This window comes from Idiotropiscis lumnitzeri, chromosome 14 (assembly GCF_059441095.1).
Source record: "Idiotropiscis lumnitzeri isolate Australia: NSW breed Sydney's pygmy pipehorse chromosome 14, RoL_Ilum_1.0, whole genome shotgun sequence".
NCBI classification, from domain to species: domain Eukaryota; kingdom Metazoa; phylum Chordata; class Actinopteri; order Syngnathiformes; family Syngnathidae; genus Idiotropiscis; species Idiotropiscis lumnitzeri.
In genome coordinates this window covers 879172-900888 of record NC_142404.1, presented here as the reverse complement: position 1 = coordinate 900888, position 21717 = coordinate 879172, and the positions used below count along the sequence as shown (strand labels likewise).

Sequence of the window (21717 nt, the reverse complement as noted above, 5' to 3'; positions counted from 1 at the left end):
TCCCCCTGGCTCTTTTTGGGTTTACTATATTATGTACGTACTAATAACTGTTTGGTTTGTTCATGTTAATAAAGTTAAAAAAAAACTAAACTAAAACAAATAGTAAATATTTATCATCTCATCAAAATTTACACAACAGTACTGAGTTTCGAGATCCTCACAATAATCTTTCTCAAAATGATATTTGTTTCAATTTAGCTTTGTTAAGGGATATTTTATTGACAATCTAATAAAGAACATTAGTACGAAATGTAAAAATATCGGTGATGAGGGGGGCGCAAATTGTTTTCTTCTTGGTATCACCACAGATCAGACAAGCCAAGTGAATCCATCATTCCTAAAACTGCAATAGATTTTCTAGTTCAACATCCTTTCCCAGCAGATGTTTCCCTGGTCAACCTTTGAATTTAATACACAAGTATAATCACCCCCAACCACGATTATTCCTTCCCCTTCATCCGCCAGTTTGGCTGCCAAATTTTTAAAGAAAATTGGACAGTCCTCATTTGGTGCGTACATGTTCAGGAACGTGAACATAGCTGTTCTGCCCAACTGTACCTATAACCATAATATACATGCCTTTGCTGTCTTTAAGTAACTTCTCACAGTTGAAAAAAAATATACATGCTGACTACTATAGCAACTCAATTTTTTCTCCCTCCTGCGTGAGACTCACCATATTTACTTCCACCCAATCCCTCCTTAATTTTAAATGTTCTGATTCATTCATAAGGGTTTCTTGTAGCATTGCAAATATGCATTTCAAAAGTTGAAGTTGATTATTTCCTTCCTTTTAACCAGACTCCCCAGACCCTTAATATTTTAACTAACCACAATCAAACCCATAGACCAGAACTGTCAATCTTTACAGTCAAAATACTTTTCAGTCACCTTGTGAATACCGAACGCACCATTGGTTGTCAAGGAAATAAGACAAAACAAAACAGAAAATAAATCTCAATAACAATTTCCAAAATAGAACATTAGAAATCAAACATCAAACTGGCTTCCAAGTCTTCAACTGGTCTGTCTTGAGTAAAGACCAGTCCCCAAGTGAAAACAGGGGTGGGGGCAGCCTTTGGTGGTCACTGAGGCAAAATCCCGGGCTGGATTGGCAGACCGGGGTGGTGTTCCCTTTTTGAAGAAGGGGGAATGGAGGGTGTGTTCCAACTATAGGGGGATCACACTCCTCAGCCTCCCTGGTAAGGTCTATTCAGGGGTGCTGGAGAGGAGGGTCCGCCAAGAAATTGAATCTCAGATTCAGGAGGTGTAGTGTAGTTTTTGTCTTGGCCGTGGAACAGTGGACAAGCTCAATACTCTCGGCAGGGTCCTTGAGGGTGCGGGAGTTCGCTCAACTAGTCTACATGTGCATTGTGGACTTGGAGAAGGCGTTCAGGGGGTCTTGTGGAGGTTGCTCCGGGGATATGAGGTATCGGACGCACATAGATTCTGTTCATAACTTTTATGGACAGAATTTCTAAGCGTAGGCCAAGGTGTTGAGGGTGTCCGGTTTGGTGGGCTCAGTCTTGCATCTCTGATTCTTGCAGATGATGGGGTATTGTTGGCTTCTTCAAGCCGTGATCTTCAACTCTTATTGGAGCGTTTTGCAGCTTAGTATGAAGTGATTGGGATGAGAATCAGCACCTACATATCTGAGACCATGGTCCTCAGTCGGAGAAGGGGGGAATGCCCTCTACAGGTCAGGGATGAGATCCTGCCCCAAGTGGAGGAGTTTAAGAATCTTGGGGTCTTGTTCATGAATGAGGGGAGAATGGAGCATGAGATTGACAGGCGGATTGGTGCAGCGTCAGCAGTGATGCAGACTCTGTATCGTCCATTGTGATGAAGAGGGAGCTGAGCCGGAAGGCTAAGCTCAATTTACCAGTCGATCTACGTTCCAATCATCGCCTATGGTCACGAGCTGTGGTTCGTGACCAAAAGAATCTGCGCATACAAGCAGCTGAAATTAGTTTTCTTTGCATGGTGTCGAGGCTCTCACTTAGAGATGAGGTGTGTTGGGGCCAGAATGAATATATTATTTGACACCACTGTTGCCTTACTGGGCACCGCAGTATGGAGGGTGCCCTCTGTAGACTAGGGATGGTGGTGTGACCTGTGAACCTTTAAGTTTCATGATTATTGCACCTGTGGGGAGTGTGGGACTTGGAAGACAGCGGAACAGTATTTGAACAGATCACAACTAAAACAAACTATTATACTGATTAATTTCTTTGTAGTTTGGAATGGAGGACGAGGACGAATAATTTTGAGTCAAGCGCACGTGACAAACAAATGCACGTTAATCTTGTTTATGTCAAGGTCGCCGGTCGGCGAGGTGGAGAAGGACCCAAGATGCGAGGAAGCAGGGAAAAGGGTAACTTAAAGGGAATTTATTAACTGAATCAAACAAAGACAAACAACGTGGCAGGGTGCAAAAAATAACAAAGGCAAACTAAAACGTGACTAAACTGGGTCAAGAACGAGGAACAAAGAGAGTGACAAATACTGAGGGACATGAACGTGAACGGGAACGAGAGCAAGAATGAGATCGGGGAGCGTCTGTGACAGGCCTCAATGGAGCAGCAACAGGGAGCCAAGCGGGGTAGCAGTGACAGTCCTGGTGTGGAGTAATGTTCCGACGCTGAGCTGTCGGCAAGGGGTGGTTAAATAGTTCATTGATTAAGTGAGCAGATGGGGATCAGGTGTGTGACGGTAACGGGAACAGGTGCGTGGCTGGTGAGGAACGAGTGCTGAGGGGAAACGCCCCACTCAGCTGACAAAACAAATAACACAAAAGCATGGCATGGGACGTGACAATAACAATAACAAAACCCTGCCATGACCGACACGGGTCATGACAGTACCCCCCCCTAAAGGGACGGATCCCAGACGTCCCAAAACAAACAAAAAAAAAAATTGTCCAAAAACGAGGGTGGGCGGAAGGGGGCCGGAAGGCGGGATCACGACCCGCAATCAAAGGACTGGTCAGGCGGGCGTCCGGGAGGCCAGACCAGCGAGTCCAGTTGTGGCCATTCAGGCGGCCGACCGGGGGGCCAGACCAGCGAGTCCAGTTGTGGCCATTCAGGCGGCCGACCGGGGGGCCAGACCAGCGAGTCCAGCTGTGGCCATTCAGGCGGCCGACCGGGGGGCCAGACCAGCGAGTCCAGCTGTGGCCATTCAGGCGGCCGGCCGGGGGGCCAGACCAGGGAGTCCAGCTGTGGCCATTCAGGCGGCCGGCCGGGAGGCCCTGGTCGCCACCTGGAGTACGTCGCCGAGGCTGAGACGAGACGCGGCGACTGGTCGCCGGGTGCAGTCGAGGCAGGAGGTTGGAGCGGCGGCGGGCCGGGCGCAGCCGAGACAGGAACTTGGAGCGGCGGCGGGCCTGGCGCAGCCGAGACAGGAACCTGGAGCGGCGACGGGCCACCGAGCGCCGCCGAGGCAGAGGCGAGACGCGATGGCAGATCGTCGTCCATCACCGAGGCAGGAACCTGAAGCGGCGGCGGTTCGTAGGGCGGCACCGAGGCAGAGACGAGACGCGGCGGCGCCGAGGCAGAGACGAGAAGCGGCGGCGGGTCGTCGGGCGCGGTCGAGGCAGAGACGAGAAGCGGCGGCGGGTCGTCGGGCACCACTGAGGCAGGGAATTGGAGCGACGGCGGGTCGTCGGGCGCCACCGAGGCAGGGATCTGGAGCGGCGGCGGCCCGGGCGCAGCGGGGACAGGGACTTGTGGCGGACGCAGGACGTGCTCCGCCGGAACAGGGACTCGGGACGGACGCAGGACGTGCTCCGCCGGAACCGGGACTCGGGGCGGACGCAGGACGTGCTCCGCCGGAACCGGGACTCGGGGCGGACGCAGGACGTGCTCCTCCGGAACGGGGACTCGGGGCGGACGCAGGACGTGCTCCGCAGGGACGGGGACTTGGGGCAGACGCAGGACGTGGTCCGCTGGGACGGGGACTCGGGGCGGACGCAGGACGTGCTCCGCTGGGACGGGGACTCGGGGCGGACGCAGGACGTGCTCCGCCGGAACGTGAACTTGGGACGGAAGCAGGACGTGCTCCACTGGAACAGGGACTCGGGGCGGACGCAGGACGTGCTCCGCTTGGACAGGGACTCGGGGCGGACGCAAGACGTGCTCCGCCGCAACTTGGACTTGGGACGGACGCAAGACGTGCTCCGCCGCAACTTGGACTTGGGACGGACGCAGGGCGTGCTCCGCCGGAACGTGAACTTGGGGCGGACGCAAGACGTGCTCCGCCGGAACGTGAACTTGGGGCGGACGCAAGACGTGCTCCGCCGGAACAGGGACTTGAAGCGCTGGCGAGGAGCCGGGACGGGGCTCAGCAGCTGGCGGGAAGCCGGGACGGGGCTCAGCAGCTGGCGGGAAGCCGGGACGGGGCTCAGCAGCTGGCGGGAAGCCGGGACGGGGCTCAGCAGCTGGCGGGGAGCCGGGACGGGGATCAGCAGCTGGCGGGGAGCCGGGACGGGGCTCAGCAGCTGGCGGTGAGCCGGAGTGGGACTCTGGAGGCTGTGTGGGTTGCTGCAGCTGGCGAGGAGCCGGGACGGGAGGCTGCAGCTGGCGAGGAGCCGGGACGGGAGGCTGCAGCTGGCGAGGAGCCGGGACGGGAGGCTGCAGCTGGCGAGGAGCCGGGACGGGAGGCTGCAGCTTGCAAGCAGCTGGGTCGGGAGGCTGCAGCTCGTGAGGAGCCGGGTCGGGGACCTGATCCCTATCAGCCTGCCGCCATAGGGATTCAGGGGAACGGGAGACGCGACGGACACGAGGGACCGGGACTACAGGGGCTGGTGAACGTGAGCTATGAGACGCAAGGGGGACGTGACAAGGTGCGGAAACCGACAGTGGACGAGGTGAACGACGTGGTCGTGATTTACGTGACTTTCGTGATTTAGGGCGAGGTGAACGACGCGAGGTAACGTGGGAGGTGGTCTCAAAAGGGTCAAAAGAAAAAGGGGACAGAAATTGTTCGGGGGGAGGAAAGTGACTGGACCTAACAGAAACCGGGTCGCGCTGGGCATCTAAAAGGTTGTATATATATTCAAAATCATACTCATGATCCGAGTCAACTAAAACGTGAGGCGGTGAAATAGCAGGGTGCTCAAAATCATTTTCAAAATCAGGTTCGACAGGTGGGTAGTCATTATCGTGATCGTGGAACGAAGGGGGAAAAACAGAACGAAAAAAGGAACCTACGTGAAGGGGGCGGGGTTGGTCGGCAGGCTGAGGAGGGTGGTAACTGGAGCGGCGGCGTCATCGACGTCGCCGTGAGCTTCCCGCGGGGTCCGGACAGGGTCGGAACATTCTGTCAAGGTCGCCGGTCGGCGAGGTGGAGAAGGACCCAAGATGCGAGGAAGCAGGGAAAAGGGTAACCTTAAAGGGAATTTATTAACTGAATCAAACAAAGACAAACAACGTGGCAGGGTGCAAAAAATAACAAAGGCAAACTAAAACGTGACTAAACTGGGTCAAGAACGAGGAACAAAGAGAGTGACAAATACTGAGGGACATGAACGTGAACGGGAACGAGAGCAAGAATGAGATCGGGGAGCGTCTGTGACAGGCCTCAATGGAGCAGCAACAGGGAGCCAAGCGGGGTAGCAGTGACAGTCCTGGTGTGGAGTAATGTTCCGACGCTGAGCTGTCGGCAAGGGGTGGTTAAATAGTTCATTGATTAAGTGAGCAGATGGGGATCAGGTGTGTGACGGTAACGGGAACAGGTGCGTGGCTGGTGAGGAACGAGTGCTGAGGGGAAACGCCCCACTCAGCTGACAAAACAAATAACACAAAAGCATGGCATGGGACGTGACAATAACAATAACAAAACCCTGCCATGACCGACACGGGTCATGACAGTACCCCCCCCTAAAGGGACGGATCCCAGACGTCCCAAAACAAACAAAAAAAAAAATTGTCCAAAAACGAGGGTGGGCGGAAGGGGGCCGGAAGGCGGGATCACGACCCGCAATCAAAGGACTGGTCAGGCGGGCGTCCGGGAGGCCAGACCAGCGAGTCCAGTTGTGGCCATTCAGGCGGCCGACCGGGGGGCCAGACCAGCGAGTCCAGTTGTGGCCATTCAGGCGGCCGACCGGGGGGCCAGACCAGCGAGTCCAGCTGTGGCCATTCAGGCGGCCGACCGGGGGGCCAGACCAGCGAGTCCAGCTGTGGCCATTCAGGCGGCCGGCCGGGGGGCCAGACCAGGGAGTCCAGCTGTGGCCATTCAGGCGGCCGGCCGGGAGGCCCTGGTCGCCACCTGGAGTACGTCGCCGAGGCTGAGACGAGACGCGGCGACTGGTCGCCGGGTGCAGTCGAGGCAGGAGGTTGGAGCGGCGGCGGGCCGGGCGCAGCCGAGACAGGAACTTGGAGCGGCGGCGGGCCTGGCGCAGCCGAGACAGGAACCTGGAGCGGCGACGGGCCACCGAGCGCCGCCGAGGCAGAGGCGAGACGCGATGGCAGATCGTCGTCCATCACCGAGGCAGGAACCTGAAGCGGCGGCGGTTCGTAGGGCGGCACCGAGGCAGAGACGAGACGCGGCGGCGCCGAGGCAGAGACGAGAAGCGGCGGCGGGTCGTCGGGCGCGGTCGAGGCAGAGACGAGAAGCGGCGGCGGGTCGTCGGGCACCACTGAGGCAGGGAATTGGAGCGACGGCGGGTCGTCGGGCGCCACCGAGGCAGGGATCTGGAGCGGCGGCGGCCCGGGCGCAGCGGGGACAGGGACTTGTGGCGGACGCAGGACGTGCTCCGCCGGAACAGGGACTCGGGACGGACGCAGGACGTGCTCCGCCGGAACCGGGACTCGGGGCGGACGCAGGACGTGCTCCGCCGGAACCGGGACTCGGGGCGGACGCAGGACGTGCTCCTCCGGAACGGGGACTCGGGGCGGACGCAGGACGTGCTCCGCAGGGACGGGGACTTGGGGCAGACGCAGGACGTGGTCCGCTGGGACGGGGACTCGGGGCGGACGCAGGACGTGCTCCGCTGGGACGGGGACTCGGGGCGGACGCAGGACGTGCTCCGCCGGAACGTGAACTTGGGACGGAAGCAGGACGTGCTCCACTGGAACAGGGACTCGGGGCGGACGCAGGACGTGCTCCGCTTGGACAGGGACTCGGGGCGGACGCAAGACGTGCTCCGCCGCAACTTGGACTTGGGACGGACGCAAGACGTGCTCCGCCGCAACTTGGACTTGGGACGGACGCAGGGCGTGCTCCGCCGGAACGTGAACTTGGGGCGGACGCAAGACGTGCTCCGCCGGAACGTGAACTTGGGGCGGACGCAAGACGTGCTCTGCCGGAACAGGGACTTGAAGCGCTGGCGAGGAGCCGGGACGGGGCTCAGCAGCTGGCGGGAAGCCGGGACGGGGCTCAGCAGCTGGCGGGAAGCCGGGACGGGGCTCAGCAGCTGGCGGGAAGCCGGGACGGGGCTCAGCAGCTGGCGGGGAGCCGGGACGGGGATCAGCAGCTGGCGGGGAGCCGGGACGGGGCTCAGCAGCTGGCGGTGAGCCGGAGTGGGACTCTGGAGGCTGTGTGGGTTGCTGCAGCTGGCGAGGAGCCGGGACGGGAGGCTGCAGCTGGCGAGGAGCCGGGACGGGAGGCTGCAGCTGGCGAGGAGCCGGGACGGGAGGCTGCAGCTGGCGAGGAGCCGGGACGGGAGGCTGCAGCTTGCAAGCAGCTGGGTCGGGAGGCTGCAGCTCGTGAGGAGCCGGGTCGGGGACCTGATCCCTATCAGCCTGCCGCCATAGGGATTCAGGGGAACGGGAGACGCGACGGACACGAGGGACCGGGACTACAGGGGCTGGTGAACGTGAGCTATGAGACGCAAGGGGGACGTGACAAGGTGCGGAAACCGACAGTGGACGAGGTGAACGACGTGGTCGTGATTTACGTGACTTTCGTGATTTAGGGCGAGGTGAACGACGCGAGGTAACGTGGGAGGTGGTCTCAAAAGGGTCAAAAGAAAAAGGGGACAGAAATTGTTCGGGGGGAGGAAAGTGACTGGACCTAACAGAAACCGGGTCGCGCTGGGCATCTAAAAGGTTGTATATATATTCAAAATCATACTCATGATCCGAGTCAACTAAAACGTGAGGCGGTGAAATAGCAGGGTGCTCAAAATCATTTTCAAAATCAGGTTCGACAGGTGGGTAGTCATTATCGTGATCGTGGAACGAAGGGGGAAAAACAGAACGAAAAAAGGAACCTACGTGAAGGGGGCGGGGTTGGTCGGCAGGCTGAGGAGGGTGGTAACTGGAGCGGCGGCGTCATCGACGTCGCCGTGAGCTTCCCGCGGGGTCCGGACAGGGTCGGAACATTCTGTCAAGGTCGCCGGTCGGCGAGGTGGAGAAGGACCCAAGATGCGAGGAAGCAGGGAAAAGGGTAACCTTAAAGGGAATTTATTAACTGAATCAAACAAAGACAAACAACGTGGCAGGGTGCAAAAAATAACAAAGGCAAACTAAAACGTGACTAAACTGGGTCAAGAACGAGGAACAAAGAGAGTGACAAATACTGAGGGACATGAACGTGAACGGGAACGAGAGCAAGAACGAGATCGGGGAGCGTCTGTGACAGTCCTCAATGGAGCAGCAACAGGGAGCCAAGCGGGGTAGCAGTGACAGTCCTGGTGTGGAGTAATGTTCAGACGCTGAGCTGTCGGCAAGGGGTGGTTAAATAGTCCATTGATTAAGTGAGCAGATGGGGATCAGGTGTGTGACGGTAACGGGAACAGGTGCGTGGCTGGTGAGGAACGAGTGCTGAGGGGAAACGCCCCGCTCAGCTGACAAAACAAATAACACAAAAGCATGGCATGGGACGTGACAATAACAATAACAAAACCCTGCCGTGACCGACACGGGTCATGACAGTTTACAGTAAATTGACAACTTGGATCGCCACTCGTTCAATTGTGACTGCGTCTTTAACCCCGCACGAGTGGCTTATTTTGAAACAACGGAAGGCCACTACACAAGTCAAATACTTCGTCTGAACCACGGATTACCATTAATGGACAGCAGAACTGAGTTGGGTTGATGCATCGGTCGTGAGTAACCCGCATTAATGAATGGACTGCTGATGTTGTGTTGATCGCATTTGGAAACGCTTTGAAATATTGGCCATCTGACGCTCCGATGATTGAAATGTGAATGGAATGCGACACACGTCAAACAATTGGATCAAGGTCGCAACTGTTGCAAGAGCCTAGCAAGGTCGCTGAATTGCACTGGAAAAGCGGCGCTGTACTCTCTCTCACTCTGTGACGGCTGCGCTGCACTCTTTCACTCTGTGGATGGATGACTTTTGATTCAAAACAAAGATCAACTGATTGAAGGTTGAAATAATTACGGTGCGCATCAAAATTGGATCATTTAAATATATTTAGATAGCTGTCAATTTAAGGACTAAATATATGAATTAAATTGAGGATGGATTAAAGGATGTAAAATAGCACCGTAATTAAAGGACAAGCTAAGGAGCCACGTGAGCACCAGATTAATTGAAATAATCAACATTTAAAACGAATTGCAGTGTGCAAGAAAACAGAGTGGTTCCAATTGAGAAGCAATAACTGTCATACAAAACTTCACCATGAGCGCCTCAGAAACTGAAAAACTGCTTAAGTCCCGTAAAGCAAAAATGGGATTTTGTACTCGCAAAATGAATTGCTTTAAGGAATGGATGAATATTTCTAATGATGATTTCGATATGGAGAGATTTGAACAGGACCTAGAATCTTATAGGATTGCCATACGGGAATTCAAGGAGGTGCATCAATCTGTGCATGATCTCCTAACAGAGGGGGAACAGCAGTCCGACATAAGTGAATGGTATGAGCCCAGAATGACAAATCTTAATTACTTCTTGAAGGAAGTCGATGCATGGACACAGGACAAAAGTCTTGAAGTCAGCAAAAGTCATTGCTTATAAACTATCGTCCAGTCAAATCGAGATATAAGGGAGGACATTTCACTCATGAGGATGGATGTGAAGGAGTTTAAAGGCCAAACAAACGAATCATTTAGAGATTGGAAACTTCAATAGAAGCTCTGAGCGCACAACTGACGCAGCTGGATAAGTGGGTTATGGAAGCTGAGGAGCGTATATCTACCACTGAATAGATCTCCGATGCCCTCCGAAAAGCCATCAGTTTTCTGTTCGCCGCCAAGCTGAACTCTTGGAAAGGTGCGAGGACCTTCAAAACTGGGCCAGAAGGCAAAACTTGTGACTGTATCAGGTTCCCGAGGAAAGAAAGGGGAAAGATATAGTGGATTTTGTTAAAAAGCTACTACCGAAGGTGTTGACAGAACTCTCGCTAACTGAGATGGACATTAAGATTGACCGAGAACATAGTGATGAGTTTCGCAGACTACGTGACGTAACAGATCCTGCAGCAAGCATGAAAACAGTGTAGTGTGAATATGGACGCCCCCAGGTCAGATACGTCGTGAAACAGCTGAAGGAGAAAAATATTAAGATGAGGTGCTTGCGCGGCTGAGAATGACAGTGGATTATGAGGAGAAAACCTTCCAGACCGTGATGGACGCTGCCCCGGGGATTAGGAGCTTGGATGTTCAGATCCGGATTGACAAATGGGATAAAGTGGAGCGGGAGCTGGCTAAGCACAGATGGGAGAATCAGGATTCCAGGCGCGGTGGCCGTTAAGTTAGCATTGTCACAGAGCAGGACTGCAGGGTTTTTTTTCCTTAAATGGACTGGACATATCATGAAAAAAGAGCTTTTGTCGATTTTAGGACAAAAGGCAAAGCTCTCGATATACCGGTCAATCTACGTTCCTACCCTTACCTATGGTCACGAGCTATGGGTCGTGACCGAAAGAACAAGATCTCGGATACAAGCGGCCGAAATGAGCTTCCTCCGCTGGGTGTCATCCGTGAGGAACTCAGAGTCGAGCCGCTGCTCCTCTACGTTGAGAGCAGCCAGATGAGGTGGCCAATTTTCTTGAAGAATTTGGCAGACAGAATCGCAGATGAAGGATGTCAAACTTGAAAATCTGTTGCAGTTTTGGGAATGATGGACAGACTTGGCTTGATTGATGCGTGGTGATATCACAACCCCAGAGACAGAACCTACAAATATAGGTCCCAGGTACATGGGAGTTATGCTTGACTTCATATGTTCCTTGTTTCAAAGGCTGATGTACATAAAATGATAGGGTCTGAAATAGATGACTCTGTCGGATCATAGCCCAGTTGTGTTGAACATAAAATTAGATCAAGAAAGACAATTTTGATACTGGAGACTGAACATCTAAATGTTAGGGCTGTCAAAATTAAAGCATTAACTCAGGTGATTAATCCCAAATTTTCTCAGTTAAATATTTTAACTCAGTTAACTCAGTTTGATTTACTTAAAAATATTGTGCAAATATTGTGCCATATTAGCTGTCTTTAGCACGTCACAGAACGAAACACATTGTTTAAGTTACCACTGGGCCTTGCAAACCAACACTGCTGGAGTGTGGCACTTGTGGGTAGTTTTGAGAAATGTTTTGAAAAAAAATGTCTGTAAGGATGTCTCCATTTAGATTGTATTCAAGAATCCAAGAAAGCTATTAAAACGGTCTTTGAATTAAATATACTTCATATTTGGTGATTTTGTATCAATTCCAATATATTATTCAAGTAAATATTTGTTTTAAGCTTTGCAAAAAATATTAATTGAAAAATGTGATTAATCACAATTAATCATGGAATTTTTTTGTGACTAATTAGTTCATTCAAATCACGTCAACAGTAAAAAAAACAGAGGGAGGCAAAACGAATTTCATTGGAGGTGGGAATTAAGAGGTTGGAAATGGAACACAAGACGTCGGGATGCAGGGACACATTAGAATTGTTACATCAGGAAAGCGAAAAGCTGGATGAACTACTTACATACAAGGAAGAGGGAATGCTGTAATTCGTGAAAAGAAATTATGAGAAGGGAAATAATTAAAAATAAAGCGAGTAGACTATTGGCTTTTCAGTTAAGGAAAGCTCAATTGAATTGGGTGGTACCTAAAATTAAACATCCCGTTACACAAAGAACTACCTCGCAACCGAAAGAAATTGCAGAAGAATTTGACGATTATTACAAAACATTATATGAAGCTCAAGTAGTAATGGGGAAGAAGGACAAAATAACAAAAATTCTTGATTTGATTCAATTGAATAGACTGTCATGGGATGAGGCTGAGATGATGTGGTCCCCCATAATGGAACAGGAAATAATAGATTGCATTAGTAATTTAAAAAACAATGCTTTCCCCAGAGGTTGACAGATACCCGACATAGTATTATATAGTTGTTGCAAGGGAGCGGGCCCCAATTTTGTGTCGGGTGTATAATTATGCTTTAGATGTTAAGGATCCCCCCAAAACCTGGTGTGAGGCAATCATTACAGTTATACACAAAAAAGTAAAGGACCCTTTTCAGTGCATGGGTCATCGGCCTAAGTTTGCTATGTCAGGATTTAAAAAAAAATTTTACCTCTATTTTGGCAGATAGAATACAAAAATACACACAGAAATGAATCAATTCAGACCAGATAGGGTTTATCACCGGTTGATGTGGCACTGACAATGTTAGACGGGCCCTCAACTTGCAATTTATGCCACGGCCAGAAGGACTCCATCATTATTTCTCAGGCTAGATGCCAGACAGGCTGGATTGGACATTTTCTGGACCAAACATTAATCCATATGGGCTTTAATGAAACTTTTTTTGTGTTGGATCCAGGTGTTTTATATGAGCACGGGGTCGAGAGTTAGGGTTAATGAACAATGTTCCGATTTCTTCAAGCTGAGTGGGGGACGAGACAGGGGGACGCACTTTCGCCAATATTATTTGCGCTTAGCACTGAACCACACGCAGAATTGATCAGAAGAAATTCCCTTATACAAAGAATACATGATGATGGTGGGCACCAACATAAAATAGCATTGTACGCTGATGACATACTATTATTTGTTGAGAATCCAGCCCATTCTGATGCAAATTCTTAAGAATTATGGTAAAAAATCAAGTGTTGATGGTGACTGACCTTCCGCAGAAATAATCAGGGCTTCAGATTGAATATTTATTTTCACTTAATATTGTATACAAAACAAAATACTGTGTTTACAATGTGAAAAATGGACTCCCTCTGAGTCTAAAAGCTTATGAACAAGGATCCAACACACCACCAAACAAAAGATTCATCTTGGACTGACGTAATCAATTTAATATAAACGTAATTTACAAGAAGTTTACAGTGCTGGCAACGGCTCATAGTTTATAAGAAAACAAAAAGACATGCAAATCAAAATTTCAGGGTGGTGCTAAAACAGATGTGATGGACCAGTTCGTGTATGTTTCAACTTAAATAATAACCAATGATAACTCAGTAATCCATGTCAAAGAGAAAAGTTCAACCTTTAAGTCATTTGGCTGCAAAATCTTCAGGTGCATAATTCTCCAGTAGCTTGCGCTTCAGATTTCTTTTAAATATAGGATGTGTAGCAGATTGTTTTATCTCATTATCCAATTCATTCCAAATTTGTGGGCCTCTACAACATACTGAATCAAGTGGATTTTAATTTCCTATATTTCCCTTTCAAGTGCTCCCTGTTCCGAGTACTATGTAGGTGAGAGGAAGAGTACAGTGGAATGAGTTTAGCCTATGTACCACATTATACATTGTACATAAGTTGTGAAAAATGTTACATTCTGGAAGCTTTAGGAGACCATACCTTTGGAAGAGGGCATTTGTAGGAGAATTGTATTTAGAGACGGATATTGCCCTTATGGCTTTTTTTTTTTGCAATATGAGTAATTTGGCAGTAAATGTAGGGTAAGTAGTATTCCAAATAATATTACAATAGTTTAGATGAGGCTCAAACAGTGATCGATGCAAGTATTTGGGATGCACGCTTACTCCCCAACTTTTACAATTATATAAAGCAAATTATAATAAATTATTTGAGACATTTAGTAACAAATTGGAAAGATAGGATGTACTACCATTATCTCTTTTGGATAGAATCGAGGCCGTTAAAATTAATCTGCTTCCCAGACTTGTACCTTATTCCAACCCCTCCCAGTTAATTTCCCGTCATCAGCCTTCCACATGCTTGACGAGCTTTTATCAAAATTTATATGGCAGGGGCCAAGGGTGACACTTAAAACACTCATTCTTTGGAAGAACAGAGGTGGTCTGGGTCTCCCCAACGTACGATATTATTTTTGGGCATCGTAATTGATAGCAGTTGTTGCATGGATTACCAGTGACAGAGAGCTGGGCTGGGTAAACATAGAGCAAAACTCATTGCCAACTGTTCCTCTATCAGTGCTAGTGTTTTTGATTACCCAGGCCCGAAAGAAACTGGAAATTACAAATATATGGGTGAGGCACACGTTAAAAGTATGGTCAATAATGCAAAAAAGAATTAGAGGACGCATGGCACTCTCACGGGTAGTGCAGATCTCTAGAAATCTGGACTTCCCTCCCTCAATGTCAGATATCACCTTTACAAGGTCGGCAAACAATAACCTGAGAGTTACTGACCAGTTATTTTATGACACTTTATGTTTTTCAACCATTCTTATATTTAAAAGAGCAATTTTAACTTCCCCAAAGTGACATGTTCAGATATTTTTATCTTAGTCATGTAACAAATTACAAAGATTGGACTATTATTAAGAGAGCGCCATCCAACCTTGAAACTTAATTAATCAATGTGATCAATGTGCCTACCTAAAAGCATCTCTCCCATATATACAGAAATGTATTGTTGGATCCTACAGACAATACTTTTTACATCAAAACTAAATGGGAAATGGAGTTGAATGTTATTATTGAGGATCGGGAGTGGGAATAAATATGTACGGGGTGTCATAATGTGGATTGGCAGTAATGTTTGGAAGGAATTTGACTGGAAGATGAAGGCAAGATTTTTTTCGTACCCCTTTTGGGTTATGAACGACACATCAGTAAAATATTGCTGGAGGGGGTGTGGATTGGTTGGCGACCATTCGCATATATTGTGGGATTCTCCGAAATTGCTTCCTTATTGGAAGGTTAAGAGCAACATCGATAGAGAATCAATTTATCATTCAAACCAAAACGGATCCTTTTCGATCTTCCGTCTGAAGCTGATATTTACAACAGAGACCAAAAATACCTGCTGCATATACTCCTGATGACAGCTAGGAAAAGTGTGACAATAAATTGGATGATACCTCGGCCACCCATGGTGTCACTGTGGAAGCAGAAGCTTAGGGAGGTTTATGATACTGAGGCCTTAACTGCAAAGTTACAACTGAGGTTTGATGTTGTTGAAAAGAGGTGTAGGCCCATAGTAGGACATATCTTTAATTGATCAGAATACTGCATTGTTGTAATATTAATGTCCACACAGATACATATCCATGTTTCACTTTTCTGCCTGTTGCTGTCATTCCTGGTGTACAACTGCATGTATCTTGCATGTACAGAATGATTTTGTATTGTGAATGCACATAAAGGTACATATACAGATTGTTTAAACAGTGCCTTTTAACACGACAATAACTTTGCTAATTAAAACACAAAAGACCCAAGAGAAAAAAAAATCTTGATTTATTTACCGTATTTTCTGACCTATGGAGTACTCTACGGTGAAAGAAAAATCCACAGAAAAGCAGCACCGTTGTATTAGCCGCATGGTTCAAAATGTAGGAAAAAAGTAGCGGCTTTTAGTCCGTTAAAAACGGTATATATTTTTCTTGTTTTTGAGTTCTAATATTTTCTTACTTTACTCTGTTGTTCTGTCAAGGATTGCTCTACACCAGAGGTATTCAATTAAAAGTCACAGAGGTCCACGACGAAAATTTCTTCCAATTAAAAGGTCCGAACCAAAGTCCAACTTCCCTTAATGCCTAGCCTATGTTCACATTTTTATATAGTTTCAATATTTAGTCATTTTCAACAGAGCGCACTTATATACTAAATATTTAGCAATGTTCCCATTAAACACCTTTGCCAATCAAACAAATATAAGGCGTTTATTTCACATTCAAGAAAATGTGGCTCTAGGAATTTAAGGGTGCCACTTCCAGAAAAAAAACTGTAAAATATCTCCTGCAGAAATATATCAAGTGCTAAGCATTGAGTTAACATCTTTTACCTTTTTTTTTTTTTTAAATCAAAGAGTTATCAGCCTAACAAAAACAGAAAGCCTAATTATCCAAGAAAACCAGGTCAACATGTTCAGTACACAATCAATAATCATGAAAAACTCATTCAAAATGAGCTTTGACACCACTTTTTCTTTTGAATATTTTTTTAACTTCTCTTAATGAGAAAAATAAGTTTGTGACTGCCCTGCCAGTGACTTAAATCTGGGTTGGAACGGAGTCAGGGCCATTGGGATTTTGTAGATTATTTCACACATCTGGGCTTTGTGTTTTCCTTTAAATAATGTTTGTGCAACCGCATTTAAGCACTGCTTCACAACTTCCCCATCACTTGAACGTTTTTTTATGTTTCCCCAAAATCCATGATACTTTTACTGAATATTTGTTTGCATGCCGCTGGGATGTAAACGAAATGTAAAAATCTGTTGTACTGCACTTGAAGTTCGATGTTTTTGCGTGCGCTCACCTCAAACGTCAGCGGATAACTGTGCACAAAAGGGCGGTGCTTTGTTTCGTAGTGGCGCTTCGCAATGTTGCGACGGTTTCGGAGGATATGATGCACACTGGTTTTGAATTGGCTGCAGCCAGAACGAAACTAAATTTCTCCGTCCATTCATTTAAAACAAGACGCATCGACCTCGCTAACTTTTTAGCAAGGCATACTGTCAGCAGCACTCTCTTCCGGTCTGCTGCGCAATTGGCAGTGGATCGTAAACAAAAGATTTGATTGGCTCAAATCAGTGACGCCTTTTCCGTATTTACTAGAATTGCAGCGCCAACGTTTGCGAATGCGCCCTGAAAAAAAATCATCATAGATTGGCCATGGGTCCGGTCCGAATCATCCCGTGCCATTTGGTGATGCCTGCTCTACACTGTTGATTCATAAAAAGAAAGTTAAAAAACAAATATTCCTGGAGATGCAAAAAAATTAAAAGCCTTATAACAGAGGCAACAAATGCGGTATGTAGTAGCTATATTAGCCTACGAGCAAAATGACTGAGTTGGCTACCAATACATAATGAGATCTTCGTGATTAAATGTTTTTTTTTCCCTGCAGTGCATCCTGTAGAGAATGATGCGCCACGTAACAACGATGGTGTAGATGTCGCCTCGAGTTTAACTTAATTGCTTGTTAAGTTGTTTCACACGTGGCATGGTGGCCTGCGGAGGTACTGGGTTTGATCCAGACTCATGCCTTCTTGTGTGGAGTTTGCATGTTCTCTCCATGCCTGCGTTCTGTTTTCTCCGGGTACCGGTTTCCTCCCACATTCCAAAGACATGCATGGCAGGTTGATTGACAACTCTAATTGTCCCTAGGTGTGAGTGTGAGCGTGGATGGGTGTTCGTCTTTGTGTGCCCTGCGATTGGCTGGCAACCGGTTCAGTGTACCCCGCCTACTGCCCGATGACAGATGGCAACTTTTGTTTTGAAATGCCACATCAGAGTTTGATGGAAATCTGGGGTGGTCTAGTGTCTCCCAAAACTGCTTTGGTATCACGATAGCTAGAGGATATTTTTTAATGATTTTTTTAAAATCAGGCCTGATGACAGTGAAATGTGCAGATTTCAGGCAGCTTTTATTTTGAAATGCCACATCAGATTTTGATGGGACCACTTTTGACTGACAAGTGGGGTAGTCTAGTGTAGCCCAAAACTTGTCTGATATTACAATAGCTAAAGGATATTTTTTCTAAAGTCAGGACTGAAGTAAGCATATTTCAGGTGACTTATATTAAAATGGAACATCCGATTTGGATGGGACTTGTTATGCAGGACAGCTTGCGGGGAGTCTAGTGTCATTCATGACTGGACTGGTGTTGCAATGTCAATTTGATTAGATTGAATAAAAATGCCACCAAATTACACTTATTGGCATATATCCAAATTTCGTATGCTCTTTATTTACAATGCATCTCAAGATTCAAATTAACCATTCTACATTCTCTCAGAAGCGGTATTACAGAGACATTTAATATAATTATTTCTAACTCTAATGTCTAATGTTTGTCATACAGAACTGCTCCCATACACAAACCATATTAAAACAAAAAATATAATTCCCTCGCCATCTTTTTCCATTTTCAAACATTTTTTAAAAAGCTCCAGAAGCAATGAAAGAAAGAAAGAAATTAAATATATATATATATATCAATATTGTTCAATATGAAATACTTGATAATATAATATAATAATAATAATAATATCGTGATATACTCAATATTAACCATCCATCCATCCATTATCCACTTCTCCTCACAAGGGTCACGGGTGTGCTGGAGTCTATCCCAGCTATCCTCGGGCAGTAGGCGGGGTTCACCCCGAACTGGTTGCCAACTAATTGCAGGGCACACACATAGACAAACATCTGCGCTCACACTCATTGCTAGGGGTAATTTAGAGTTTCAATCAACCTAGCATGCATGTTTTTGGAATATGGGAGGAAACTGGAGTACCCTCGCAGGCACGGGGAGAACATGCAAACTCCACACAGGAAGGCCGGAGCTGGAATCGAACCCACGACCTCTGCACTGTGAGGCCATCGTGCTAACCAGTCGGCAACCATGCCGCCCATTCTCAACATTATTGAGAGGTATTTAATCAAGTCGGACTATGTAGCACTCTAATCTCGTTGCACACTTGAGTACAATGACAATAAAGGGATTTCTGATTCTGACTTCACTGAAGGCCTAGGCGTGAAATGCATGGCCCGTCACTGGTTTTCAGAGCATTAATACAAAAAAAGTATAAATTTCAATTTCCCTACATTCAATTTTTCATGAGAAAATAATAATGGACACTTCATATTTTGGCTTTTTCCTATTAACAAGTGTCTTTTTACTAGAATTTTTACAGGACATTCTGAGAAGATCAGGGATGCCCCTGATTAAATGACACAGAATGACCCTTGTGATTAGATCAATTGTGTGCCTGTAAGATGAACTTCCAGTTGCACACACAGCAGCTGTCTATTAATGCCGTGGAGCAGATGTGTTTTATGTGGGCTTTCTGATGCATTTGTGTCATGTCTTTGTTTGTGTCATGTCTCTATTTTTCTGTCTGCCCATCAGTCGTTCTGGGAGGTTTGCCTTCCAGCCACGCACCTGTGGCTCATCCCAGTCATTACCATGGACTGTTTAAGGACTTGCTTGACGACCAATGTGTCAGATTATTCACATTGCTCATGATTGTTGTATCCAAGTGTGTTGAATAACTAGACGGCATGTTTTGCCCATATTATCTTGTGTTATAGCCCCAAGTACTTTTCTCATTTTTGCTATTTGTTTCTGTATAATCCTCACGCGAATTTAATTACCTTGTCTTTTGAAACAAGCGATTTTCGTTGTTACTTTTCCTTGCGCCTTGTTTTCTGCAAGCGTTTTTCGTTCTCAGCGTTTATTCCCTGTTAAATGTTTAACCAGCGTCATTTGTTGAACTTTGTCGGCCCAGCGTTTTTTTGTAAATAAACCCTTTGTTAAAAGCATCTTGCCTTGATCTGCACTTTAGAGTCTTGCCTTTTTCCTCGTTTTCAGTTACTGAAAACAGGAACGTTACAGTTTGCAGGCAAGAGTAACCTTTCAGGGATTTTTGAGTCAAATAAATGTTTAAAAAAAAAAAAAAACAGCACGGCGAACTCATTTCAATGATGGTTAAATAGTGTGAAAAACATCACAGATTCATCCACTCATCCATACAGAGACGATTCGCAAAACCAAACATACGTAATGAGAGGGACCTTTTCTACAAAAGCTTTGTGTGCAACTATTTTTTTAAAGGTCATTCTGAGTCGAGATTCCACCGTATTTGATTGAAAGTAGGGTAAGAATAAAGTTTCAGTGCATTTAGCTGACATGCACAATGGTCAACTGGTTAGCACGTCAGCCTCACATTGCAGTTACAGGGTTGGATTCCAGCTCGGGCCTTCTTGTGTAGAGTTTGCATGTGCGTGGGTTTTCTCCGGGTTCTCTGGTTTCCTCCCACATTCCAAAGACATGCATGGTAGGAAAATGGAACACTCTAAATTGTCCCTAGGTGTGAGAGCACAAGTGGTTGTCTTTCTGTGCCCTGTGATTGGCTGGCAACCAGTTCTGGGTGTATCCCATCTGCTGCCCGAAGAAAGTTGGGATAGGCTCCAGCACTCCTGCAACCCTTGTGAAAAAAAGCCGCTGAGAATAATGGATGGATGGATGCACACAGCACTTAAGAGCAGAGAGAACATCTTGATTTTTCACAATTTTAAAGCCAAATTTTACATACTTGATGACTATTTTCACCTTTCAAATTTGACAAACCTATCAGTGGTGTGTTACAAGAAATATTTATTTTCACTTTACAGGGACTTAAAACGTTTTTATCTTGTTTTCCCAGAGGGAAGTGTCTGAGAACGCAGCAACAATCAACTAAATCACCTTTTCAATGGAGACTGCGTGCAAGAGAGCCGAGCAAACAATGCAAGTAAGAGTCAAGAGATTCTTTATTCCAAAACAGAAAGCTCTAAGTCAAACAGACAGGATAAAACGTAATGTGTGATAAAAAGAAAGATAAGCATGAAAAGTGACGTTACATTTGCAAACTAACTATCCTCAACCACATTTATGAAACTCATATATATATATATTTATATATATATATATACATATTATGCATATACATTTTACATTTAATTAAATCTATTTTAGCAATACCTGACTGATTTTCTGCTGTGCATACTTAGCAACATATTAAACAAAAACAGCACCATGAAAAAAAATGAGATTATTGTACTAATACTGTCACATATGCTATAAATTAAAATGCTTTGCAGCTGTGTGGGGACACAATCCCGGCAGCAGTACGCTTTACGGCAGTAGGATTCATGCGCGATAAGTTCCTGTCAATACCACCTGTGACACTCAATAAAGAGTCTGAACGAATAAACTCGACTTGGATCATAATAATCATGGTGTCAGGAGTGGGATAACTTGCAGAGAAAAGAATTCGTCATGCCAAAGTTTAATCCCCTGGCGAGTTTTTCGTTCGATAAACCAACGGAATGGCCGCAGGAAACGTTTCGAGCAGTTCAGACTCTCCACAAAGTTGGACAAGGATGACAGAAGAGTCCAGGTGAGCTGCCCAATATATGCCATGGGCAATGAGGCAGAAAATATATATAAATCATACACGTTTGCCGAAGAGGGCCAGAGAGATGACTTCAGCATCGTGGTGAAAAAGTTTGATGACTACTATTTTTTCCCGCAGAGGAATGTTATACATGAGAGGGCATGTTTCCACCAATGTATCCAGCAGCCAAGTGAGAAGGCTTCATAACGACCCTGTTACGGAACACTGCGAATTCGGTGTGAATAGGGAGGAAAATATCCACGACCATATCGTCGCTGCACAAGTAAGCCTGCAAGGAGATTCTACGGCGCAAGTGCACGACGTACAACGCGGACGAGGAAGAAGGACAAGGAAATAAATGGAGAGGAAGTGACACAAAAGAAAAGAAATGGGGAGGAAATTATGAAAATCGTGGAAGGTGATAAATGTCCTGCAATGAGATCTACTTGTAACTATTACA

At 46.9% G+C, this 21717-nt stretch overlaps 1 protein-coding gene across 1 annotated transcript in view; it reads left to right on the top strand.

Moving 5' to 3' along the window:
• The window catches only part of LOC148323099 (transmembrane protease serine 3-like), a 56517-nt gene extending 35848 nt beyond the window's left edge, over positions 1–20669 (top strand). The window contains exon 5 of the mRNA XM_088314324.1: positions 20526–20669. Within this exon, the coding sequence (XP_088170450.1) occupies positions 20526–20561 (36 nt within the window). The 3' untranslated portion in view covers positions 20562–20669. The remainder of the gene's footprint in view (positions 1–20525) is intronic.
• Positions 20670–21717: the final 1048 nt, after the last annotated feature.